At 40.8% G+C, this 27,985-nt stretch overlaps 1 protein-coding gene across 6 annotated transcripts in view; it reads left to right on the top strand.

Moving 5' to 3' along the window:
- The first annotated feature begins 13,467 nt into the window (after window positions 1-13,467).
- The window catches only part of ATXN2 (ataxin 2), a 198,073-nt gene continuing 183,555 nt past the window's right edge, over window positions 13,468-27,985 (top strand). For 4 of the 6 annotated variants that reach the window (XM_037816823.1, XM_037816821.1, XM_037816820.1 and 1 more), the window contains exon 1: window positions 13,621-13,968. In XM_037816823.1, coding sequence (XP_037672751.1) covers window positions 13,757-13,968 — 212 coding nt within the window. In that variant the 5' untranslated portion in view covers window positions 13,621-13,756. Of the gene's footprint in view, window positions 13,969-27,985 lie in introns of all 6 variants that reach the window. The other 2 variants (XM_037816824.1, XM_037816819.1) reach the window with 2 other exon arrangements.

Genomic DNA, 27,985 nt, shown 5'->3' with positions numbered 1-27,985 from the left:
CTACCATCACCTCTATCCATTCCCAAACATTTAAGTTCAACCTCTTTAACAATTCTGTGCATATGAGGTAACTGCTCCCTGTTCTCTACCTTCTGTCCTTCTCTAGGTACCCTGTATTCTATGTTTTAAGACTTTGAGTATACATATTCTAGTTAGTTCATATTAGTGAAATCCTGTAATATCTGTCCTTTTGTGTCAGACTTATTTCACTCAGCATTATGTCCTCAAGGTTCATCCACGTTATCACATGCTTCGGGACCTCATTCCTTCTTACTGCTGCATAATATTCCATTGTATGTAATACCACATTTTCTTTATCCACTCATCTGTTGATGGACACTTGGATTGTTTCCATTTTTGGCAATTGTGAACAATGCCACTATGAATATGGGTGTGCAAATGTCTTTTCGGGTCCCTGCTTTCAGATCTAATGGGTATATACCGAGTACTGTAATTGCTGGGTTGTAGGGCAACTCAATATTTAGTTTTCCCAAGAAAGCTTTTTAGAAACAGAACACATAAAAATAACACATACATACACAAAGAATAGAATACCACACAAATAACTTCATTTAAGTCTGTTAATTTAAATATTCATTAATTCATTTAAAAATATTTATTGAGCATCTATTAAGTACCAGCCAGTGTTCTAGGCTTTGGAAATGCAGGCAATAAAGTTCTGCCCTTGTGGCACTTACCTTCTAATGGGAGGAAACAGTCAATGAAAAAGAAACCACTAAATATATACCCAGCAGTGGTAAGTGGTATGAAGAAAAATAAAGCAGGTTAAGGAGGATAGAGAGTGATGGGGTAGGGTACTATTGTATATTACAGGGTGCTTGGAGAAGTGAGAAGGATCTAAAAGGAGGCTGGAGAACTGAGTGAAGTGAAGGACTGAGCCATGTTAATAGCTGGGAGAAGGTCATTTCAAGGGGAGGTAACAGCATGTGCAAAGGCACTGAGGTGGGAATGTGTTTTAAAAGGATTGCTCTGGATGCTATTTGGTAAATATACTTAAGGAACATAAGAGTGGAAACAGAGAAATACTTTAGTGACTCAGGCACCCATCAGGATGGGAGACACTGGTAGCCTGGGCTAGGGTGTGAGTCATGGAGGTGGGGGAAATAGTGGCTTCTGGCCATGCTTTGAAGGTTGAGCCAACATTGGAGGTAGGGAGTGAGAAAAAGAGCAGTCAAGGGCAATTCTAAGTTCCTGTTGTTGTTGTTTTATGTGAGCACCTGGAAGACTGGAGAGAGTTTTCTGAAGTGGGAGAAACTGTGGAAAGGGCTGAGTTGAGCTGTGGCCGCCTGTTAGATTTGAGAAGCCCATTAGAAACCCCAATGGGAAATGTCGAGTCATGAGTCTGGAGTTCAGGAAAGGTGGGGGCTGGAGGAAACAGTGTGGGAGTCTTCAGGGAATTTGTGGTATTTAAGGCCGGGGGACTGGATGAGATTCCCTGGGGAGTGTGGATGACTCAGAGGTATGCCCGCAGTGAGAGGTCAGGGAGACAGGAGGAAGGAACTGTGGAGGAAACTGAGAAGGGGTGGCCTTGAGGGAGGAGAGCCACAGAGAGTGATGGCCTGGGAGCCAAGTGAAGAAAGTACCTCCAGAAGGAGATAGGGGTCAACTAGAACAAATGACAGCAGATAAATGCGTAAGATGAAAGATTGAGAGTTGGCTAGTGGAGTTTGTTTTCTTTGCGGTGAAATTCACAAAACTTAAAATTGTTTTAAATTGGCATTTAGGACATTCACAATGTTGTACAACCACCACTTCTATCTGGTCCCCAAACCACCACCTCTTTCTACTTCTTGACCCCAAAAGAAAACTTCATACCCATTAAGCAGTTTCTGCATCTACTGTGTGCCCTCAAGCCCCTGGCAACCACCAATCTGCTTTCTGTCCCTATGGATTGATCGATCTATTCTGGATAGTTCGTATAAATGGAATCATATGATAAATGACCTTTTGTGTCTAGCATACTGTTTTTGAGATTCATCCATGTTGTACCATGTATCAGTACTTCATTCCTTTTTATGACTGAATAATATTTCCTTGTATGGCTGTATCAATTCATTTATACATTCACCAATGGACATTTGGTAACTGTTGGATTTTACAGTGGGCAGCCATTGCGAACATTGACAAGACCATTTCTTTGGAGTGACTGGGGGTGAAAGCCTGACTAGAGGGGTTCGGGTGATAATGGGCACAGAGGAAGAAAGGGCTGGGGGCAGACAACTGAGAGTGGTGGAGGGCAGCATGGTAAGGAGGGAGGTGGCTGAAGGAGGAGGTAGGGATCAAGAGGGGAATACTTTTGTAAAAATGAGAGATCTTACAGCATGTTGGTTTGCTGAAGGGGATGGCCCAATAAAGAGCAGAAAGCAGAGGATGTCCTTCAGTAGACAAGAGGCAATAGCATTTAGCGCATGGAGGAGTTGGCTTTACTAGAACAGAGACAGACCATTTATCAGAACAGTGGAGTCCTTGGCAAATGTGAATACTGTATGTTTCTGGTCATGCTACTCCAATATTCTTGCAAAACTGATAAAGGGGATGGGGGCAGGGAATGTCCAATGGAAGCCAAGCTGGGTGTCAGTATTACAAAGAACAGTGGACAGTGTGGGAACATCCTTCCCCAGTCCTCAGCTCAGCCTATCCAAACGCAACGCTTGAAGGTGTTGCCTGAACTCTGACAACTCAAGAACACCAGGCTTCAGTTGGGGGTTGAGAAGTTTTGATTCTGCCTCCTCAGTTCCTGGCTACCTAGGCCTTTCCCAGCATGCTGAGTTTTTGCCAGTCTGGGCAAGCCTCTCACCTCCATCACTTCTTGTCTGTCTGTGGAACACAGAACGAAACAGTCAATGCTATGAATGCTGGGATGCCTGCAGCCCCTTTAGGACTAAGGTGGAAAAGGCCAGAAGGACATGGCTCTGAGCGAGGGGGGACACAAGAAGCATAGACCCCAGCACCCCCAGTATCCCCACCCACCCATCCCTTCCAGATCACCCCCTTGCCTCTCTCTCCCTCAGGGCTGTGTAGAAGGCAGAGAGGGGTCAGCTCATCTAGTCTTTGTCTTTCACTTGGAAGGCTGTGGAGAAGAGTAGAAATGAATCCATTACTCAATTACTAGAGGTCAATCTACCAAAAAACGACAACGACAACAACAAATCAAGACCAAGCTTAGTATAAAGTAGTCCAGGTTGCAGAAGGTAGATCAGTGGTTGTCAGGGGTTGGGGGAGAGAGGGGAGTGAGGAGTAACTGCTAATGGGGATTTTCTTTTTGGGATGATGAAATGTTCTAAAATTAGAGTATGGTGATGGTTGCACAAGTTCGTGAAGTATACTAAAAAGCATTGAAATTGTACACTTCATATGGGTGAACTGTATGATATGTGAATTATATCACAATAAAGCTGTTAAAAAATAGTCCAAGTTGGACATGTTAAGGAAACATTCTCTTCACTTGCCTTCATTTTCTCTCCTTCCTGCCTTCATTCCTGGCCTTCATTTAATCTCAACATTTTTGAGCATCTACTCTAAGCCTGCCCCCACCTTTATAAAACCTCATACTGTCCAGTCTTCCACTAACTACGAACGCCCTTCAAGGCATGAGGGAAAGGAAAGGCTTTTAAAAAGTCAACCTGGAATTAATGGTGTTTCTGGGAAGTGGTATAATAATATTGCTCAATAAAATGAGATCAAAGAGTTTAATCAGGCCCATGAGAAGGAAAAGTAGAAAATCATTGACTCACAGATCATGCCACAATTCTGGACAAAAGCTCAGAAGTTCAGCCCCAGGCCTGGCCTTCTTATCTTTACAAGCAGGACTTGGACCATTCAGCATGTCAGAAGTTCTCCTTTACTTTTCCTGCAGTGCCGTCTCTGAAAGGTTCATTTCACCTTGAGAATATCTAATGCAACCCCTCACCCTCCATGAAGGACAAAGAAGATAATTTTCTCAAGGTCATTTACATGCATTGCTGGACAGCAAACTTTGCAGAAACTATCCTTGGTGCTGTTTTCATCAGGCTGGTTCTAGCAGTTTTGAGGGAGATGACCAAGAATCTGGAGGTTTCGAACTCATCAGACTGCTAAAAGTAGACTTAAGAACTTTTTTTCTGAATTCTGGGCAGCATCTTGTTTAAAAATCTTTTTCCCCCCACCGTCTTATAATGGTCTTCAAAAATTGCAGCCCTCATTGTGTTAAATTACAATGAAATGTCAAAATTCTTCTCCCTGTGTGCCTGTTCTTCACAAAAATGATCTTTCAGTGTATCCCATTGAGAGGTGAAGGATATTTCCCCACCAATCATATCTGAGTTTGGATAGAGAATATAGTGGTGGAAAGCTTAGCAGAATCGTGTCCTGCAGTTATGTGGAAAGCAGAATTTGTAAATGAAGAAATTGGACATTTACCTAAGGAGATTCCCAGGCAGAATGTTGAAGATACAATCAGGTTCCTTTGTGCTTCTTGTAGTAAAATGTGAGAGGAAAAAGACAAATTGAGGAAATAACTTTTTTTAATGCAGTTTTATTGAGATATAATCACATAACATACAATCATTCAAAGTGTACAATCGGTTGTTCACAGTATCACCATACAGTTCTGCATTCATCACCACAATCTTTGAACATTTTTATTACTCCAAAAAATAAAATAAAGATTAAAATACAAAAGATCATCCAAAACATCCCATTCCCTTCCTCCCCCCATTGTTTATTTACTTTTTTTAATAGTTTAACTGAGATATATTCACATACCCTACAGTCATCCACAGTATACAGTCATTCACAGCACCATCAAACATTTGTGCATTCATCACCAGAATCAATTTTTGAACCTTTTCCTTACTCCAAAATAAAAATAAAAGCAAAAAAGAACACCTAAGTCTTTCCATCCCCTCCATCCCACCCTATTCTTCATCTAATTTTTGTCCTCATTTTTCCACTGATCTGTCCATACACCGGATAAAGGGAGTGTGAACCACAAGGTTTACACAATCATACAGTCACATTGTGCAAGCTACATAATTATACAATCATCAAGGTCACTGGGTTGCAGTTCGACAGCTTCAGGTATTTCCCTCTAGCCATTCCAACACACTAAAAACTAAAAAGTGATATCTATATAGCACATAAGAATACCCTCCAGAGTGACCTCTCGACACCATTTGAAATCTCTCAGCCACTGGAACTTTATCTTGTTTCATCTCTCTTCCCCTTTTGGTCAAGAAGAGAGGAAATAACTTTTTAACAGAAAGGAATCAGGATTTGTTGAAATGGGAAATTCTCAGTCAACACAGATGGCAAAAAAAAAAAAAAAAAAAAAAAAAGGAAGGGTTCCCTTATCTCAATTAAAAAAAAAATCATAGAAATATGCCCCTGACTGAGCTAAATACATCCTCATATACTATTTATCAACTTTCAAAACAACCATGTATGTCGGCTATTATTCCCCGCCTTTACCAGAAATGACATCTAAGTGTGAAAGATGCTCAGTAACTTGTAGAAGGTTATCCTTAGAATTCCTGAGTTCTAACTAAAGAAAAAAAAAAAATCTGGGCTTGGCCTTGCATCTGTGAGTCTTGTTTTGGCCAGTGTGGCATTAGAAAGTGTGATAAAAAAAATAGACTTGAAAAGTCCCTATGCATTGGGGCTTGGGAAACTTGGGAGCATCACCATGTGAATAAACCCAGGCTAGCCTGCAGGTGATTAGAGACATGTGGCCGAGTTGTCCCTAACATCTCCACCTGACAGACAAAACTGCCAGACATGGTCAGCAAGGCCATCCTAGACTATCCAACCCAGTCGAGCCAGGCCAGTACAGAAGAGCTGCCCTGCAGAGGAAATATATGTTTGCTGTTTTTAAGCTACCATGCTTGAGGTGATTTGTTACACAGCGGAGGCAAACTGATACATAAACACTCAGGAAGTTCTTGGAAAGACTTACATAACCAGAAAAGAAAAATATTACTTGTCAAGAGCATTAGAAATGACAGTAGCGGGATTTCCTGGATCATTTACAGGACACCAAAAGCCTCTCGGTTGTTTATTACTGTATTAAGACTTGTCCTCTGCTGACCCTCTGAGGACAGGAATGAGCCATATGTGTAATGGAAGAGAACATGAGCTCTGATCAAAGGACGGTGAAACCAACTCTCATAGGGTCTCAGCTCCAACCCTCCTTCAAGCCTGCAAGAGGCTGGTGACTAAGAGTAGGTTTCCCAGAAGGCCCCTTGTGGTTTCTTGGCACTGGTGCCTTCTGATGAACTAGAAGGAGGCTTTCCGAATGCTTGCAAGGCTACATCGCAGGTTATTAAGTGGAAGAGAAGTGAACTTTATCAAAAGGGTGACTGTAGACACTGCCTAAACCCAATGGGATGGAAACACATGGGTAAAGAAGGCTAGTTGTCCACCTGTCCCCCTCGCTACCTGGAAGGGGTCATTGAGAGGTGACCTTGGATGTGGGACCCATCATTCTGGCCTGTGGCTGGTAGCCAGCAGCAGGTCTAAAGAAGAAGCATGTGCCACTTCAGGCCCCAGTAAACAAATGTGTAAACTGAACATTAGTCTCAATCAGGATCAAATCAACTCAGGTTTATGAAGTGCCTACTGTGTACAGAGACTGTACTCCGTGTCAGGTGGTGGTGGGAGTGAAGGAATCTACCTATTTAGTCAACATGGCATTTCAGCAGAAAACAATACAAATGTGGTAGAAAGGTACGCAGTGGGGGAAGTTCCTGAAACGGTCTGTCTTTTCTATTTCTGTCTGACCTGGAATTGACTGCCTGATGTTTGAGGATGGCAGTTTGTGGTTGAATAAAACAAAATTGAAGTGGTAAGGACACTAAGGGATCTTGCTTTGGGAACTGAGGAAGGGCAGTCTGTGGTGGAGTCAGCATGGAGCAGCAGCTCCCCACCCCACCCGCTGCACCCTATCAGGTGACCCAGGGTAGCTCATGCCACTTCTCTGCACTGCTGTTACAAATATTATTAACTCCTACTGGTGCCCTAATATTTTATTTAGTATTTTTTTTTGAAAAGGTAATATATGTACATGCTAAAATAAATTTTAAAAAAAGCCCAAAGGGAGTACGGTAAATAAGTTTTCCGCCTCCTGTCCCCTCCTCTAGTACCAGTTTCTTGTGCTCTCATCTAGAGCTACTCTATGCATATATACACATTCATATACGTATGTATGCACATTTAAATATATATACATCCCTTTTAACACAAATACCAAAGTATTCCACACCTTGCTTTTTTTCTTTTTGCTTAAGAACAGGTCTTAAGGATCCTTTTGAATCAATACAAAGCTCTACCTTGTTCTCTTTTAACGGCTGCATGGTATTCCATTATTCCATGGCATTCGGGAAGCCCTAACTGGCATTTAACTATCTCCCGCTGATGTCGCTTCTACTCTTTGGCTGTTCCACACAGTGCCGCAGTGACTCTCCTTGTATGTTGATCTTTTCACTCTTGTTGGGCCAATGGAGTGTACAGTTTCAGTTTTGAAAGGCAATGTCAACATGCCCCTTGCAGGAGTCATCTGCGGTGACTTTTACAATGATCACTTATCCCTCCAATCAAGAATCAGGCAGTCATCGGTGGGGCAAGCTGACTAAAGCCATGCATTTGATGAGACGGCGGAGAGAGCCGTCTTCTTCCAAGAGAGCCAGTTTAGACCATTCCTCTTTCATAGAGCAAAGCGATTCAGAGCCCAGGTATTGGAGACAGGCTAGCTGGGTTTGAATCCAGCTCCACCATTTAATGTATGTGACCTTAGGCAAAGTGACTTAACCTCTTTGCAACTCCATCACTCCATCTGTTAACTGGGAATAACAATCCTATCTACTTCACAGGGTTGTCTCAGCATTTCTCAACTTTGGCACTACTGACGTTTTGGCTGGATAACTCTTTGTGGTGGGGATCTGTCCGATACCTTGTAGGGTGTTTAGTGGCATCCCTGGCCTCTCTGTCCACTAGATGCCAGTGGCCACATCCCCCTACCACTCACCCCCCAGTTGTGACAACAAAAAAACATCTACAGACATTGCCAGATTTGCCAGATGTCCCCGGGTGGGGTTGGGAATCGCCTCCCATTGAAAGAATCACTGGGTTCTTGTGAGGATTGAAGGACCGAATTACTACAAAGAAAGTACTTAGAATGTACCTGGCACATAATGAATGCTAGATAAGGGTTTGCAATTATTATTATGATTATTGTTCTCTGGCCCAGGCCTATCTGATGCAAAATAAATTATTTTGATAATTTGGGGGCTGAAGCAAGATACCAAGTATTGTTAAGCCCATATCTGATTCCACCCAGAAACCAGAATCCCAGTCCAATTGGGTGATCATAGGTCAGTAACACCAGGATTCATTATAGTAGGATCACTTTGGGCTTCTGTTGAAGGGCTCACAGGATCCTGAAGCAAATTTAACAAGATCCCATGCTAGTGGCTAGCTCAGCTGTCACTGGTGCTGCACATATCATCTTAAATCCCCTCCTGCACACTTCAAATCTTCAGCTTTCCATAAATCTGTGGCCCTGAAACTATAGGCTGCCCATAAAATTCACCCCAGAAAGGGAGGGGGGGGAGATGCAAACAAAATGGGAGGACAAGGGAAAACAAAATGCTGAGTTTCTCTTTAAAATTTTGGCTCTGCCCAGCACAAGCATTTGCAACGAAAAATAAAGAATTCTTTCTTCTGTGTCTATTTCGGCTGGCATCCAGCTTGTGCCTAGAGAAGAATGTCACTGCATCATTATTCAGCCCCACAAGGTAAAACAAAACGAGCAACTTAACAACCAGAAGTGTGCTAGTGTGGAGGGAACGGCTCATTTAGAAGCTTTTCAAAGAACGTTGCTGTGCTCCCTGCTCTTTTTTTTCCAAACCTGTGGGAAAGCTGTTACTTTTCATACAAGGTGTATAAATAATGCCCTCCAAGAAGCATCCCTCCCAACACACACTTTTCCTTTTATTTCTTTTTTCTTTTTTTTAAATTGCTTTTAGTCTTTTGGGATCCCTAGAGGGTCTACAAATAGATTTGCCTCTAAGAATTCTGAGTAACCACAGTTAGAAAAAAAAAAAGCATTGGTTTAATTAGCCACAGTCCTATTTTTGAAATTACATCTGCTTTTTTTTTTTTTTTTTAAATGAGGATTTGTCCTTACAAAAATTTGAAGAGGATAGGTTTTGGGGGGGTGCATGGTTGTTTTGATTTGAATTAATTTTCATGCTCTTGAAATTGAAATCAAGAATATTGAGTGAATAATGTCTCATCATAAATTAAACATGATCAAATGAAGACAGCTGACAAAAATGACTGCGGAAAAATGAATTGCTGGAAATACTGGGTCATCCACTGTGTGCTGCTAATATGAGTGATAGCAAATCACTCTGCACATTTCTGTGTTTTGCATGATTCCATCAGTTTTTCATCTCCAAATTCCCAGACTTGATTAGTCACTGAAGTGATGAAAATTAACAGGCTAATAAAGGATCATGTGCCTTGCAGAAGGGTCACTGAAAATCAAAAAGGAAAGAAACCACGGGACTAGATTCCCAAGTCTGAAAGTCTTTCTCCGGATGCTTTCTGTCTTGAGACTTGTTTCAGTTCTTAAATATTGGTTGAAATATTTTTGAAGTTTAAATTTTAACAATATTTCTCAATTTTAGAACTGTTTCAGGACAATATTCTTCATTGCCTTTGATGACAGCTCTCCAAAGACACTTGTTTAGTTTGGTTTAAATGACTATCTGAAAATTGTTTGTTAGGCAATGGAAGAACCACTCAAAATTTTAACTTCCACTAGATATAATATTAGTTCCTGACTTCAGCATTTGTCTTTAAAAAACTCCGCATGCATGCAAATCACTACAAATGCACTTTTTAAAAAAATCATCTGTATTATCTATTGCTGTGTAACAAATAACCCCAGAATTAAGTGACTTAAAACAACAAATAGGTTAGGAATCTGGGCACAGCTTAGATGGGTAGCTCTAGCTTAGGGTCTCTAACAAAGTTTCAATAACATGTGTCCCAGGACTAGAGTCATATCAAAGCTTGACTGGGAGACAAGCTGCTTCTAAGCCCGCTCACGTGGCTGATGGCAGCCATCAGGTCCTTGCTTGTTGTTGGTTGGAGATGTCAGTTCCTTACCATGTGGACCTCTCCGTAAGGCAGTTCAAAGAACAGCACCTGGCTCTCTTCAGAGCAAGTGAGTGAGAGAGGGCAGCCTGTTTTCGTTTCCTGGCTGATAAAACAAATGCCATACAATGGGTCAGATTAAGTTGGCTCATGGTTTCAGAGGCTAGAAGGCTTGCTTCCTCTTGGGTCGTTACCTTCTGCCTGGGATTCCTTGGCTTTTCCATCATGTGGCAATGCATATGGTGACATCTCCTTTCTCTTCCTGTTCCATTGATTTCCAGCTTCTGGCTGCTCTCCCTGGCTTTTTCCCTGTGGGTATAAGACCTCCATTAATAGGTTTAAGACCCATTCTGATTCAGAGGGCCACACCTTCACCAAAAATAACATCTTCAAAATGTCCTATTTCAATGAGTTCACATCCACAGGAACGGATAAGATTAAGAACATGCTTTTCTGGGGTACATAATTCCAAGCCACCACACAGCCCAAGGCAGAAGCCACAGTCTTTTTGTAACATAATCTTGGAAGTGAAATCCCATCACTTTTTCTAACTATTTGTTAAAATCAAATCTCTAGGTCCAGTCCATACTCAAGTGGAGGGGATATGCCAGGGTCTGAGTACCAGGAGGCAAGGATCACTGGGGCTATTTTAGACATTACCTACCTTACCCTGACATGTTCAAAAAAACCTAAAGCCCTCAGACATGTCACAATTGCTATAAAATAACCATGTTTTTGGAGGTCTGGAACTGATGTGAAGGATTTGCAAGAGATATTCCTTGGTTTTGGGTGATGCGCCTCCCTCCACAAAATAAAATGAGGAGGGATAAAATAAAGTTGACAATAGAGGTTTCCTTGGTCTCTGTTTTAATATAAAAGTAGAAATCAAATTTTAGTGATAAACCCTATACATTTCCGGTGCAAATGTAAGATGGTGCAGCCAATTTGGAAAAGAGTTTGACAGAACCTTAAAAAGTTAAATACATTTCTTTGCTGTTAACATTATACTACTCAACCTCAAAAAAAAAAAGTTAATTATAAATTTACCTTATGACTCAGCAATTTCACTCCTAGGTGTCTACCCTAGTGAAATGAAAACACATGTCTACACAAAGACTGGTACACAAATGTTCATAGCAGCATTATTTATAATAGCCAAAAATTTGAAATAATCCCAATGTCCAGCAATTGGTGAATGGATGTACAAAATGCTGTAGGTCTATGCAGTGGAATACTACTCAATAATAAAAAGGGGCTAAATACTGATACATGCTACAACACAATAAACTTCAAAAACATTATGCTAAGTGAAAGAAGCAGACACAAACAACCACATACTTTTGAGATTCCATTTATATGAAATGTCTGGAATAGGCAAAACCATAGAGTCAGAAAGTAGGTGAGTGGTTGCCAGAGGTGTGGGTGGGAACTGTGAGTAGCTACAAGTGGGCATGAGGGATCTTTTTGGAGTGGTGAAACTGCTCTGAAGTTAGTGGTGATGGTTGCACAACTCTGTAAATTTACTAAAAATAATTGAATTGAACACTTAAAATGGGTGACTTTTATGGTAGAAAAATATTCAATGATAGTGGATGAGAACTTGAGCCTTCTTAGCCTATATGAAACCAAGTTTAGCTATGTTAGCTTTAGGCCTTCTTATTCCACTTCCCCTTTTTTCCCATATGCTTGGAGTTTGGTCCTAAGATTAAATTCTGGGACCTTGGTCCCAGATATGGCTAACTGTCAAATCATTAAACCAGAGAAAGTTAATTATATTTCTATTATGGTTCTTGTATTTTATTTTTCCTTATCTGTTTTTTTAGCCTTGTTTCCTTTGGGCTAATTTTTTAAGGATTTTGCAACTTGGCTTAAAGGAATACTACAATTTTTTTTTTTCTCAATCTTTTCACCTTAGATGGGACATAAAACTGATTTCCTACTTTTGAAGTGTTTGCAGAATATGATGGTCAGTTTTGCCTAGATTATCTAGGAGACTAATTTCATTTCATTCTGGCTATTGGAGACATCTGGCTTATTCTGCAAGTTTTTCCAGGTCTTTTCCTTTATCTGGACAATTCGAGGAGATTGAAGGGAATTTTGACAGTCATTCCCCTATCATTTCCTTAAGTATTTTCACTTTTTAAAAAAATTTAGTCTTCACTTAAAAAAAAAAAAAAGTAGTTATCTACTTACTTCCAATTTAATTGCAACACAATTTAAAAACGGACTACCGTGCTGGCTGGCTTCCTAAGTTAAAGTAAAACTTCTAAAGGGGCCAAGGTCTAAAGTTCGCACATTCTTGTGAGGTATGTTCTGTCTCCACCGACGGGAGACCCCATTAATCCACAGCTCTACCAAATCACGTACATTTCCTTTTGAGTGTCATGAATGAGGGAAATGAAGTTCAAGTGAGAGGAAAATGAGTTCAAATGAAGGTCAGATACCCAAAAGAATTTTCTTGGTTACTGTGTTGCTGGGGTAGAAAAAGCGGGGAAAAGGTAATCAGATGTGGGTGGCCCCGGGACGTTGCTCGATTTCAAGCCCATTAGTTAAGTCTTTGCAGGGAAACAGAACAAGGCTTGTCTTTGTGACACCCAGTGACACTTGAGGGCCTACTGTGTGCCAGGCGTCGAGGATACACATAACTATTGGATGCTTTTGTTCATTGAGCCAGGGATTACTCTACGTGCTTTATACCTACCAACACCTGGTCTCCACCCTGAACAAGCTCGCAGTCAATTTTAAAGATTGCACCAGGTGGGGGCAAACAGGCCTTCCTCTCGGCGTCTGAGGACGTAGAAGGCACCTTGAGGAGAGGGGGAAAACAAACGCTTCCCTCCGGTGCTGCACACTAGGCCGGTCCCGCAGGAGAAGACCGACACGCCCTCGCCAAAGGGCAGGCCCGCCTAGAGGAGGGCGGATCCACGCAGAACCGGCAGCCGGGCCCTCACCCGACCCCCGCGGACGCGGCCCAGACCGGCGTCCGCTCCTCACGTGTCCCTCCCGGCCCCGGGGTCGCTTCACTCCCTACTTCCGCCCGACTCTGCCGACTTCCGGTAAAGAGTCCCCGTCCTTCATCGCCCGCCTGGCACGGCCACCGGTGTTTCGGTGTGCTCGTTCCCCGATGAGCACAGCGGCCGCAGCTCCTCGGGGTCCCGCGGCGGTCCTCGAGCCTCGCCGCTTCGCCGCGGGCAGGTGGCCAGGACGGCGCTCGCTCCCGCGGAGGGGCGGGCGGGGCGGCGGTGGCTCTGCGGCTCCGACTCCGTATCCATCCGCCGCCCCTCCCCCGCCCGGCCCCGGCCCCCCTCCCTCCGGGCAGCGCTCGCTTCCCTCCGCCTCAGACTGTTTTGGTAGCAACGGCAACGGCTGCGGCGCGTCCCGGCCCAGCTCCCGGCGGCTCCTGGGTCTCGGCGGGCCTCCCCGCCCCTTCGTCGTCCTCCTTCTCCCCCTCGCCGGCCTGGGCGCCCCCCCGGCCGCGCCAACCCGCGCCTCTCTGCTCGGCGCCCGCGCGTCCCCGCCGCACTCCGGCGTCTCCTCGGCGCGCCCGGCTCCCGGCTGTCCCCGCCTGGCGTGCGGGCCGGTGTATGGGCCGCTCACCATGTCGCTGAAGCCCCAGCAGCAGCAGCAGCAGCAGCAGCAGCAACAGCAGACCGCGGCCGCCAATGCCCGCAAGCCCAGTGGCGGCGGCCTTCTCACGTCGCCGGCCGCCGCGCCGTCGCCGTCCTCAGCCTCGTCGCTCTCGCCCTCGGCCGCGGCTTCCTCCTCGACGGCGGCGGCGAGCGCTGGCGGCGGGCGGCCCGGCCTGGGCAGGTGGGTGTCCGCGTCCCAGCCCCGCTCCGCTCGGGGCCTGGACGAGCCCGGGCCTCGCGTCCCCTCCCCCGCGGTCCGCACCGCCGTCTCCGCCCCGGGGCCGGCCTGGCCTGGGGGTGGTGGGCCGGGGGCCCGCAGTGGGGGCGGGAGCTCCGCTGTAGAGTCTGCGGGCTCGGATGGGGGGCGCCGCGGGGCTCCTCTGGATTGTCAAGCCGTGTCCAGTCTCCTGCAACATCCCCATCCTCCCCCTTAAACGGTCAAGATGGATGCACCGGGCAGCTTCCCCCTCCCCGTTTAAATGTTCGGGAAGGGTTCCTCGGTGTCAGCAATTGTCAGCCCGTGTTCGACCCTCTTGGAAGCTTCCCTGTCTCCAGTGGGAATGAGGGGGATGCTTGGACAGCATCCCCACCCCCAGCTTAAATATTGACGTTGGAGTGGTGTTTAGATTTTGTTTCAGTCGCCCGAAACATGTCACCTCTCCCGTTGAGGAGTATCGGGGGAGGGGGAGGTTTGGACTGCTCCCCTGCCTTCTCATTAAAGGGGTAGCCACAGGACTCATCTGGAATCATTAGGGTTTGTCAAGTCTCTTCAGCTACACCCCCTTCCTGCTCAGTGAATGATGGAAGGACGGCGAGGAGGTGGGTGGGCAGTGGCCCCTGCCCCGTCCACGTTTAAACCTTCAGGCCGCGGCAGGGTCTCCAGAACCCCTCTGGAATCGTCGGGCACTGTGCAGTCTCCCGCAGCGTTCCGCCCTCCCACCTGGGGAAGGGGTGGGAGCGCCCGGCCCCCTCCCGGGCTCCCTCCTCCTCCCGCACGGCCTCTCCCGCGCGGGTGGTGGCCGAGCCGCATTGCTGTGCCAGGCGGCGGCGAAAGCGCCTTTGCAAACTGGTGGGTGAGGGTCGGGCACGGGCGTGCGCCCGCAGCCCAGGCAGGACTGGGGAGGTGGGGGGTGGGCGGGGAGAGCGCACGCTGCGCATTTCTTCACGCCCCCTACCCCAATTTCTGAGATTTTGTAGGGAGAGGGATTCCTGACGGCAGAAATGCGGGTGTTGACTTGCGCCTCCACTCTCCGGCTCTACCCCCATCAGCCCAGGTTTGTGGTGGAGGTTGGGGGCTCCGCGTGGTCTCAGGCAGCCGGATTTGACTCTGGAGTGCGTGTGTGTGCGCCGAAGCCTGTTGGGGAGGGAGGGTCGTTGTGTTCAAACAGGGCACAAATGTCAATACACTCGATTCGATCGTGGCCTGTGTCCTTAAACTGAGGAGTCGCCAGAGCTTACCAAGGGCACGCAAGTCCATTTCCCCTGTGCCCCGAGTCCACCCGTGTTGGAGGCACTGCCATGCCTCACTCAGGCCGGGTTGGCAGGGCGGGTGACCAGCGGTGTCCTTAAATAGATGTCGTGGTCTTTTGAAGGTGGAATAAGGGAGTTTTTCATGCACTGAGTTTCTTTTGTGAAAACACTTTTTCAGCAATCCAATTTCAAAGAATTTTCATTAGCCAGCAGGGAAATTTACCCATCAAGATGAATCAGAGCTGGTTTTTAAGGTATTCTCCCTACAAAGTGGCTTCTGGACTGCTATTCATCCCACTCCCATAGTTTCCCCTTCTCTGAAGCACCCACAAACCTAGCTAAACTAGTTCATATGAGCCGATCATTTCCTCTGCTCTGTATGCTTAGGGTTTTGTAACTTCAGTTTCCCTTTTTCAATGGCACTGATAGGGAAAAATGGAAAATTTAAATGTAATTTTTATAGGAAAATTGTTTTTTTCTCTCAGAAGTCAGGCAGATGTATTTCAGTTGTTCAGGTGATTAAATATTAGAACTAAGGCTTTAAAAAAGTTGCATTGGTTCTCTTCTGGCTTAAAAGATTATGACAAAGAATTTGTTTCAGGGTAGCTTGATTGGTCAAAGATAATTGGAATCTTTTAGTATCATAGACCTTTTTCTGTTCCTTAAGGCTTCAGAAAAATTTAAGGTTAATTTCGGGTCTCCCATGCTTTAAATTCTTTAACTTGAGACATAAATTGTAGATTTTATTCTTTTTGTTAAATATGTGAAGTTTTGTTTAATGCGTTAGATTCATAATGTAAAATTTTGTTCTTGTGCAGATCAGTATACTTGTAGAATTGCTTTCAATTTTTTAATTACCTTTATTGGGTTCTTTGTAAATCAGTTACAGTTTCTAGTCTCTCTTCACTTTTGCTTGAATGTATCAGCAGTAAAATGAGTTTCTGGATCAGGAGTGAAGAAAACAAAATGCAACATTGGGTTTGACATGTTTAGAGATAGCAAAATATTCTTGAAAATCTAGAAATACACATCTTTAAGTAGTATAACATTTCATCATATTTGAATTTTATTTTTTCAGTGAATATTGAATTTTCATGGCTTTCAAAACAATGTATTCTGTCTTTAATAGTCATATACATTTCAGAAGGTGGCATATGATCTTGGGAAAGAACAGTGTAACCACATCACGTATTTTTTTTTACAGCATTAAATTTTAAAGATAATGTTACCTTAACCCAATTTTTATTTTTGTCTTTTAGTGTTCGGTTCTTGTCAACATTTTTATCATTACAATGATACATGTTATTTTGTGTTCAGCTTTTTTCATCTTAATATTGTCTCATAAATTTTTTTTAGTTTTCTACTTAACCATTATCTTATTGTTGGAATTTGGATTTCCACTGTTTTTGCTGTTACAGATAATGGTGCAGTGAACATCTTCACAATAATAGCTTTTGCTTCAATGCAGTTATTTCCTTAGATTTCCCAGGAGTGGTATTATAGGTCAGAGGGCTTCAAGATTTTTATCATGCTTGATAGCTGTTCCATATCACTCTTCAGAAGACCTATATTAGTTTCCAGTGCCAAAACGGTCTCTCTTTGTCCAACACTGAGGGACATTTTAAAGAGAAAAGTTGGATTTACTGTCAGGTACACACATTCTTAAGTGTTTTTGTTAGTTTCCTGGTTATTTATGTTTGAGTTTGAATTTGGTCCCTCTGAGGATTTAATGATAAAATGTGTGTGGAGATGTTTTGAAAACTGCAACTGTTACTAATTAGGATACATGGTTTAGCTGATCTGATACTTCTGAGTTAAGTAGAGGAATGAAACTCCTGGCAATTGTTATTCTAAAGCATTTTGGTGTTTTTGTTATTTTTTTCTTTTTTAGCCTCCCTCTTTGATCTGAAAGTATTTTTTGTTAGCTGATAGCCTGTGACCAAGTTATCTTTGGTAACTTTTATGTAATTTCATGGCACTGTTGGGAATTTTTACTGGTTAACCTACATCTCTTCCCCTTCCACACTCCCTTACTTATTTTAAGAAATAATGAGTTTACTAATCCTATTACTCAAATACTAATCCTAGATAGAATTTCTTTGGATACAGCATTCAGTGTGACTAAAAAATTTGGGTAGTAAATTTCAGCTCGGTACTATTATTGCTTTCTCTCTCTCTCTCTCTCTTTTTTTTTTTTTTTTTACAAAAGTTACAGTTATTGCTTTCTCTTGTTATTTGCGATTAAGAAAGTATGCTGCAATTTAGTGTAATTGTTTATCATGCTTTCATTTAAATATCAGTGGGATACTCATCTTTTTAAATTAAAATCTTCTAGAAGGGTCTAAAGATTTTACATTAATGCAACACAAATATATTGAGTATCTGCTATGTTCAAGGCAGGTATCGGTTACAGAGCAATGAATGAAACAAAAATAGCTGCTATCCTGGAGTTTTCATTCTAATGTGAGGAGACACAATAAATGAGATATTAAATTAGCAAGCTGTACATAATATTAGATAAGAGCTAAGGGAATAGAGGAGAAAAGATTAAGGGTATAGGGAGTGTGGGGAAGGGATTGGGTTGAAATTTTAAATAGGTTACAGTAGGCCTCATTGAAGAAGGTAACATCTTAGCAAATATTTGAGGAAGGTGAGGGAGTCAGCTATTTCCTTTTTTTTCTGGATTAGTCATATGGCCTCATTTGTAATTTATAAGGGTTCAACTGCATCATTCTTTGTTAATTCATTCTTTTATGTGGGTATTGATAATTACCAAATTTGAAGTTAGACCAGAAAGGTTCATTGATGTTTAATTTTAATTCATTAAATTAAAGGTTCATTGATGTTTAATTTAATTCATTAAATTTAATTCATTTAATTCATTAGCTGATAGTTGTTAATAACAAAAGAAGTACACTTGTGTTTTTCTATTGGGCTTGCTTATTTTGCTGAATCAGTTTAGTTTTCATTCCAACTACCTGGGGAAAATATACTTCTTAAGACTGGGCAAAACCTGCATCAAACTGTGTTTGTCTGTGTTTGTCAAACAAAAAAATAAGGCTGTAGTTGTGTAAAGATTTTGCATTCTGAAACATAGTCAAAACATGCATTCATGGTATCAGTCATGTTTGGTGTTCCTCTTTTGGTTAAATGTAAACTTGTATTTTCTGTGCTTTTCTTGTTAGACAGTTATAATTTTACACAGGGGATGTTAACTCATATCATAGTTATTTAATAACCATATGTTTCAACTTAAAGGAGGATCCCAATTTTTTTTTTTTTTGTGGGGGGGGGGTCCTGAGTAGCTACAGCTGTGTTAACTTTCCTTTACCATAGCAAAGTGTTTTTATACCTTGGTAAGGATTTTAGGTTTTTGGAAATTTTTAGAAGATTTTTTCCTATGATTGTAATTTTCTGTTTTGGCCAGATAGTATATATAGAATTGAGTCAGAACAAAGCCATATTTTGTCATTATTTCAAATGATTGTGACAACTTCAGTAGGGATGCGACTAGAGTTTATCAACAGGCCTAATTGCTACTATATCTTTTTTAGGTGAAAGTACTTGTTTTTTCTGGAACATGTCTGTTCCATATGTTCCATAACATTATGACTGTTACCATACTGTAATTTTAAGAGGATGCTACAGTGGTCTGTTTAGCAAGAGTGTTGGTAAAATATAGGTGGAATTTGCTAAAAACATTAACTCAGTGACATTATATATCCCATCAAAAGAATGCTGTTTTCTGTTGAGGTTTTTTGGTCTCCTTAGATGTTAGATTTCAAAAGTAGGAATGTTTTTCTCAGAAAAGTTACTCCTCATTGGGTATGAAGCTGGTATCAAGTCTTTGAAAGGTTATAGCATCTAAATCCAGAATTTGTAGTGTAGACTTTTGAACCCATAAGCATTAGTTATGATTGGAAACAGGTTGATCTATATATTTAGTGGGGTTTTTTTCTATCCTTAAAGTATAACTTTTACTCAAAATGAATTTCTTCTTTTGAAGCTGCCCATTCTATATGGAACATAGCATTGTTCTCCATTAATAATAGTCCTTGCCTAACAAGTAGATTTGCAGTTTTGTAGACAGATGTGCTGTAAGCTACTTTTCTGTTATTTAAAATACCAATTATCTTATTAATTCAAGACAGTGTATGTTATAAATAAGTAATACATGAATACATAAATAAATATTAGTGCTTTGGGGACATACAGAGGTGTGTAGACTGATCCCTGAGCTTAAGCTGCTTGTAGTATAATAGAGATAAGAGATGTACTTGAACCAGAATCCAGAACAGATTTACTCTTGAAATTAATAAGTTGAGAAACAGTGTATGTAGAAGTACTGCCTCACTTATATATATGTTTTTTCTTTTTTTTTTTTTGCAATTTTATTGAGATATAGTCACATACCATACAGTCATCCAGAGTGTACAGTTGTTCACATTATCATCATATAGTTGTGCATTCATCACCACCTTGAATTTTTGAGCATTTTCATTACTCCAAAAATAAAAATAAAAATAAAAATAAAAAAGAGCACTCAAAACAACTCATCTCCCCCATCCCCCCCATTATTCATTTACTTTTTTTGTCCCCATTTTTTCTACTCTGTCCATATACTGGTTTTCACAGTTACAGTCACACTGTATAAGCTTTGTACTTGTACACTTGTCTTCAAGAATCAAGGCTACTGGGTTGCAGTTCAACAGTTTCAGGTATTTCCTAGATATCCTAAATACACTAAAAACTAAAAAGGGATGTCTGTATAATGCATAACAGTGACCTCCAGGATGACCTCTTTACACCGTTTGAAATCTGTCAGCCCCTGAAACTTTATTTTGTTTCATTTCTTTTGCCTCTTTTGGTCAAGAAGGCTTTCTCAATCCCACGATGCCACGTCCACCCAGACTCATTCCTGGGGGTCATGTCCCCCATTGCCAGGGAGATTTACACCCCTGGGGGTCATTTCCCATGTAGTGGGGAGGGCAGTGAGTCCACCTGCCAAGTTGGCTTAGAGTGAGAAGCCATATCTGAGCAACAAAAGAGGCTCTCTGGGGGTGACTTGTAGGCACCTTTATAAGTAGGCTTAGCCTCTCTTTTGCGGTAACAAGCTTCATAAGGGCAAGCCCAAAGATCGAGGGCTTGGCCTACTAAGTTGGTAGTATCCAGTGTTTGCCAGGTGGGTAAATGTAATATTTCCACCTTTTTCCCCAATCCCTAAAGATGGTTTTTCAGGTACTTCTTTATCCTCTGCCCAGATTACTCTGGAATGTATTGGAGCTTTACAATAACCTGTACAAACCAGATCTCACTCTCTATTCAAGGTTCCATGTAATTATGGTGTTTGAATAAACTGAACATGCAAGTTAGATTACATAGCACGCTACAGAAAATAAAGGTTTTCCACCAAATAAAACATCTGTACCATTGGTCTCACACAGAAGTTGAAGTTTTAAAATAGTCAATATCATCTGCCCTTTAGTCTGATTTACCTTAGGCTTACCAAGGCTATTTCATTCATATCTCTTGAAGTCTGATCCTTTTTTCAGCTTCTTTAACGCTGAATGGGGTGCTCATTTATATTTGAATGTTCTGTCTCATAATTTGAGAAACTATAAGATGTTTGTTGAAAAGTAAGGTTGTGTGGAGAAGAAAAATAAAAACCTTTAAAAACAATAGCACCTATAATCTTACCATCTTTCCAGGCTTTTCCATGTGAATACATATATAAGACAAAAATGGGATCACATAGTACATATTGTTTTGAATTCAACAATATGTATCATATTTTAAACTTTGTATTTTTCCAAAAACTGTAGAATTTTAGAGCAGGATAAAATAATAGAATTTTATTTTAAAAGAAAAAATCTTAAGCTTTTGGATATTATGGTACTTGCCCAAAGCCAGTGTATTTTTAGAATTTTGTTACACCTCCCCCACTTTAAATATATACATATGCGTAAAGATCATACTGGATATTTTAAAGAATATGCAGCCGTAGACATTCCTTGCCCTTTAGGATATCTTTTTGTAACCTCAGGTTTGGCTGGCTAAAATAAAAGTTATAGTTCCTTATCTTTGTTTTTAATATATGTAATTATTTACATATGTGGTATGGAATCTTCTATTTAAATGTTTAAATTCTTGTTTTTATTATTTTTTAAGATTTAGTTTTACAGATCTGGGTTGTTTATGAAAATTTGCCGCAGCTGCTAACTTCAGATTTCAATTTGTTGATAATTATTTGCAATTGTATTTATGCAAAATTTTGAAATTTCCCTTTAATTTTTAAAATATCTTATATAGATTGCTTCTAGTGTTAAGCCTTGAAGTTGAGTCAAATGGCTATAAAATGTCAATTTGCTATTTTTAATAGCCAACTACGTTTTGGGAATTGAATAAAATATTCTATGTTAGAGTTTTTGTACAATCCGTCAGTTTGCGGTATGAGGCTTGTCTGTGTTACAGTTTTAAATGAATCTGGTTTATTTTTATGATACATTAGAAATTTAGAGGGTTGTCCTCTTGAAAGAATTTCCTTGGGAGGCTTTATCTAATGGCAATGGTCACATATTTTTGATTGCCATTTTTCATGTTGCTTTTGTAAGTCATACATACAAAATATCCTTAGTAGCGATCTTTGTAAACAGCAATGTCAAGATTAATCTCGATTATGATTTTTCTTTAAAAAACAAACTGCTTTTGAATGAAGTAGTGCATTTTTTCTTTATATTTATAGTGGGCCTTATGCAGTTAAGTATTTCTATCCGTGAATCACATTTGAAAATGAGGAAGAGAAAAGACTTAAGGCCTTTTCCCTGAAGCTTGTACAGATTATAGAAAGGGGAGCTCTTCATATTTTATTTTTGTTTAGTCTACACGTGATTCTACCTAGCTTGCTTTTATTATTTACAGTACTAACAAGCTAGAAAGGGTAAAACTTTTAGGGGCAAACATATTGCTAACAAGGAGAAATAATAATAGTGTGATAGAAAATTAAGAGGTGGGAGAATGATAAAAACAAATACCATAGCTCAAAAAGTATACTATCCTGGACGTTCTATAAGCTCTATGCCTTAGTAGGCCCCCAGGGTCATTACTATTTTATAGCACAATGTAGATAATTGATGGTGCTCATAATGGTGACTCATAAGAGAAGTTTAAATTGTTTTTCCTATCTTTCAAAGAACTATTTTTCAAGCTGCTCATCATCACCTGTTAGTAGGTTGTGAAATCACTTCAGCGTGTTATGAAAAGCATTTTTAGAAAAAATGAAAAAATAGAAAATTTTAGAATACACTTCATAGTTGGGGTAAGAACTGTTTTAAGAAATTTCTGCTTCAGTTAATGTCTGTGTACTGTGTTGAATGCAAAATATAATTTTTCATTAGGGTAATCAAAAAGCCACTGCTTTAGAGGTTGTGAGGTAAAGTAAAAGGCTGGAGGGAGGGTTTTTCTTTCATATATGGCTAGGGTTGCCAGATTTAACAAATAAAAATACAAGATGCCCAGTTGAATTTGAATTTCTTATAAACAACAACTAATTTTTTAATATAAATATGTCCCAAATATCATGAAACAAAATTATTGATTATCAGAAATTCAAATTTAACTGGACAGCCTGTATTATTATCTGGCAACCTAGAATCCTGGCTTATTCTTCATTCTTTCTTTCTTTGTTTCTTTTTTTTAAACAAAACTGTATATTTTGTTTAGTAACATATATATGTAAATAAAAAGAAAAACTCTGGAAGGATCCACACTAAATTGGTGGCAGTGATTATTTATAAGGAAGGGAGTAAAATTAGATGGGGGTCAAGAACAACTCTTGTTTTATGTCATATAGTATTGATTTTTGCAATAATGGATTCATGTATTATTTGTATTAAAAAAAAACTAAAGAAGACTCAGAGACTTCTTTCTGATTTTAAGATGTCAAAGTAAAGTCCTTTCTGCCCCTTTTCCTTCTTTTTTTTTGTATCTTTTTTTTATAATGCAGACTGTAACATATATACATGGAAATGATAACTTTCCAAGTGAAATTTAACAAGTAGTTAAAAAACAAATTTCAAAGGATATTATAGGTCACAATTCCACAGTTTCAGTTATTTCCATATTGTGAAATATAACATACATACAAAAACGGTTGATATCTTTCAAAATATGCTTTAACAAGTAAGTTATATAGGAATTTCCAAAGTTGCCATGAGTTATAGTACCATAGTTTCAGTTATTTCCTTATTGTGAAATATAACATATATACAAAAAGATAGTAGCCTTCAAATTACAATTTAACAAGTAACTGTAGAACAAATTTCAAAGGATGTATCAGTTACAGTTCCACCATTTCACTTTTTTCCTTCTATTTTAATATCCTAGCAACTAAGAAAAAGAAAATTGTATAAAGATTCAGTATTCATAATGCTTTGTTAAATTCCATCCTGTCTGTTAATACCCCTTCCTCTAGTTTAATCACTTTCATGATCTTCAGGGATGTCTAGGCGGTGACCACCCTAAGTTGTTCATGTTAAAAAGGGGTGTCAACTTTATGAGAAAAGGGGACACATTTAGTTAATGTTCTTGAAGAAGCTTTTGCCCTCTGGTTTTGGGGACTTAGTTGGCATAGGAGTTCCCTGAAGAATTGAAGTTTCTGAAAAATAAACTTAATGAGTGCAACCTTTATAGAGTCTCAGATAGGGATCCAGGTATTCTTCAGGGTTTTCAGGACTGCTGCTGACTTGGGCTTACTGGGGCCATTTGGCATATCTAACTGAAGCTTGCATAGGAGTAACCTCCTGGACAGCCTCTTGACTCTGTTTGAATTCTCTTTAGCCACTGAAACCTTATTTTGTTGCCTTTCTTTTCCCCCTTTTGGTCAAAAAGGCATTCTCAGTCCCTTGATAGGGTCAGACTCATTTGCAGAATCTGTGTAGCACGTCGCCAAGAAGACTCATTCATCTTGAGGGTCCTGTCCCATGTCAGGGGGAGGGTGATGAATTTATTTGCAGAGTTAGGCTTAGAGAAAGTCCACATTTAAGCAACAAAAGAGGTTCTCAGGACATGACTCTTAGGCATAATTATAGGTGGGCTCAGCCTCCCCTTTACAACCATAAGTTTCACCCGAGCAAGCCTCATGGTTGAGGGCTTGACTTATAAATAGGGGGTTCCTAAGTTCACATAGCATATGTTATGTCGATGATAATCCATCTATAGCTCACATTATCATTGCTTAGTAGTATAATAATCCTCATCACTCTCCAATTATTTGTCCCTAATACTGGTGTTCTCGTTTGCTAATGTGGCCAGAATGCAAAGCACCAGAAATGGATTGGCTTTTATAAAGGGGGTTGCTTTGGTTACACAGTTACAGTCTTAAGGCCATAAAGTGTCCAAGATAACACATCAACAATTGGGTACCTTCACTGGAGGATGGCCAGTGGCGTCTGGAAAACCTCTGTTAGCTGGGAAGGTATGTGGCTGGTTTCTGCTCCGGAGTTCTGGTTTCAAAGTGGCTTTCTCCCAGGACGTTCCTCCCTAGGCTTCACCTCCTCAAAAATGTCACTCTTAGTTGCTCTTTGTCCTCTCTTAGCTTCTCCAGAGCAAAAATCTGCTTTCAAAGCCCACCTCCAAAATGTCTCTGTAAGCTGAAGCTCCTCTCACAGCTCCTGTGTGTTCTTCAAAGTGTCTTTCTTGGCTGTAGCAAGCTCGCTCCTTCTATCTGATCTTATATGGTGCTCTAGTAAACGAAGGCCCATGCTGAATGGGTGGGGCCACACTTCCATGGAAACTATCCAGTCAGAGTCATCACTCACAGTTGGGTGGGTAACATCTCCATGGAAACACTCAAAGAATTACAATCTAATCAACACTGAAACGTCTGCCCACACAAGATTACATCAAAGATAACTGCGTTTTGGGGGACATAATACATTCAAGCTAGCACAATTGGTGTAGTATGAGTATGGTATTCCTATTAAATATAGTTCCTAGTGTGCAATATGTAGATTTTTCCCATACACCCTTCTGTTGTCAACCCTCTGTGCTGGTGTCATACCTTAGAAGTACATCGTGCAAGCCTCTGTCTATATTTGTGGTGCTGATCTGGGGGAAACTTGCCTTTAAACAACCCCTTTCAGTCCTATTCGCCTTCAGTACAGCTCTAGTACTTATAATACCATTAACAAATAATTGTGACCCCTACTCATTCCCATACCTTTGAATTCACCATCATTAATATATCTGAACATATTAGCTTATCATTCCCCCTCACTATCTACCATATATCACTATGTCCCCAATATTCTATATTATAAGACATTGATTTTACATTGTTCAGAGTTCATAGAAGTGGTAACATGCAATATCTCTCCTTTTGTGTCTGACTTATTTCACTCAGAATTATATCTTCAAGGTTCATCCATGTTGCCATGTTTCAGGACCTTGCTCCTTCTTACTACTGCATAGTATTCCATCGTATGTATATACCACATTTTGTTTATCCACTTGTCTGTTGCAGGACACTTGGATTGTTTCCATCTCCTGGCAATTGTGAACAATGCTGCTATAAACATCGGTGTACAGACATCTGTTCTTGTCACTGCTTTAAAATCTTCTGGGTTTATACCGAGATGTGGAATTGCCAGATCGTAGAGTAATTCAGTAGCTTTTTGAGAAACTGCCAAACTGTCTTCCACAGTGGCTGTACCATATACATTCCCACTGGCAATGAAGAAGAGTTCCAGTTTCTCCACATTCTCTCCAGCACTTACTGTTTCCTGTTTGTTTAATGGCAGCCTTTCTTATTGGTGTGAGACGGTATCTCATTGTGGTTTTGATTGGCATTTCCCTAATACCCGGTGAAGATGAATATTTTTTTTCATGTGTTCTTTAGCCATTTGTATTTCCTCTTTGGAAAAATACCTTTTCATGTCTTTTGCCCATTTTATAATTGGGCTGTTTGTGCTACTGTTGTTGAGTTGTATGATTTCTTTACATATGTAGGATATCAGTCTCTTATCAGACACATGGTTTCCAGATACTTTCTCCCATTAGTTGGCTGCCTCTTCACCTTTTTGACAAAGTTTTTTTGAGGCACAGAGGCTTTTAGTTTATGTATTTTTTCATTGTTGCTTGTATTTTTGGTGTAAGGTGTAAGAAGTGACCGCCTAATACTCGATCTTGAAGATGTTTCCCTACATTATCTTCTAGGAGTTATATGGTACTGTCTCTTATATTGAGGTCTTTGATCCACTTTGAGTTAATTTTATATGGGGTGTGAGGTAGGGGTCCTTTTTCATTCTTTTGGTTATGGCTATCCAGTTCCTCCAGCCCCATTTGTTGAAGAGACTGTTCTGTCCCAGTTTAGTGGATTTGGAGGCCTTATCAAAACTCAGTCAACTGTATATCTGGGGGTCTGTTTCTGAACTCTCAATTCAATTCCATTGATCAGTATGTCTATCTTTATGCCAATACCATGCTGTTTTCAGCACTGTAGCTTTATAGTAGGCTTCAGTGTCTGGAAGTGTAAGTCCTCCTACTTCGTTCTTCTTTTTCAGGATGTTTTTGGCAATTCGAGGCCCCTTTCCCTTCCAAATAAATTTGATAACTAGCTTTCCAAATCTGCAAAGTAGGTTGTTGGAATTTTGATTCGAATTGCGTTGAATCTGTAGATCAGTTTGAGTAGAATTGACATCTTAATGTTTAGTCTTCGTATCCATGAGTAGGGAATATTTTCCCACCTATTTAGGTCCTTTTTTATTTCTTTTAGTAACATTTTGTAATATTCTGTGTAGAGGTTTTTACGTCTTTGGTTAAGTTAATTCCTAGGTATTTGATTTTTTTAGGTACTATTGTGAATGGAATTTTTTTTTTTTATTGTGTCTTCACTTAGGTCATTACTAGTGTGTAGGAGCATTGCTGACTTATGTGCATTAATCTTATATCCCACCAGTCTGCTGAATATGTTTATTAGTTCCAGTAACTTTGTTGTCAGATTTTCAGGATTTTCCAAATATAAGATCATATCATCTGCAAATAATGACATTTTTACTTCTTCCTTTCCAGTTTGGGTACCTTTTATGTCTTTATCTCGGCGAATTGCTCTGGCTAAAACTTCTAGCACACTGTTGAATAATAGAGGTGACAGTGGGCATCTTTGTCTGGTTCCCAATCTTAAGGGGAAGGCTTTCAGCCTCTCACCATTGAATAATGTGCTGGCTCTGGGTTTTTCATATATCCCCTTTATCATACTGAGGAAGATTCCCACAATTCCTACCTTTTGAAGTGTTTTTATCAAAAAGGGATGTTGAGTTTTGTCAAATGCTTTTTCAGCATCTGTTCTAGTTTGGTAATGCTGCTGGAATGCAAAACACCAGAAATGGATTGGCTTTTATAAAAGGGAGTTTATTTGGTTACACAGTTACAGTCTTAAAGCCATAAAGTGTCCAAGGTAAGGCATCAGCAATCGGGTGCCTTCACTGGAGGATGGCCAGTGGTGTCCGGAAAACCTCTTCTAGCTGGGAAGGCACATGGCTGGCGTCTGCTCCAAAGTTCTGGTTTCAAAATGGCTTTCTCCCAGGTCGTTCCTCTCTAGGCTGCAGTTCCTCAAAAGTGGCACTCTTAGTTGCACTTGGGGTATTTGTCCTCTCTCAGCTTCTCCAGAGCAAAAGTCTGCTTCCAATGGCCGTCTTCAAACCGTCTCTCATTTGCAGCTCCTGTGCTTTCTT

The sequence above is a fragment of the Choloepus didactylus genome, chromosome 23, assembly GCF_015220235.1.
Source record: "Choloepus didactylus isolate mChoDid1 chromosome 23, mChoDid1.pri, whole genome shotgun sequence".
Taxonomy (NCBI): Eukaryota; Metazoa; Chordata; class Mammalia; order Pilosa; family Megalonychidae; genus Choloepus; species Choloepus didactylus.
This window is presented reverse-complemented; position numbering and strand designations above follow the sequence as displayed.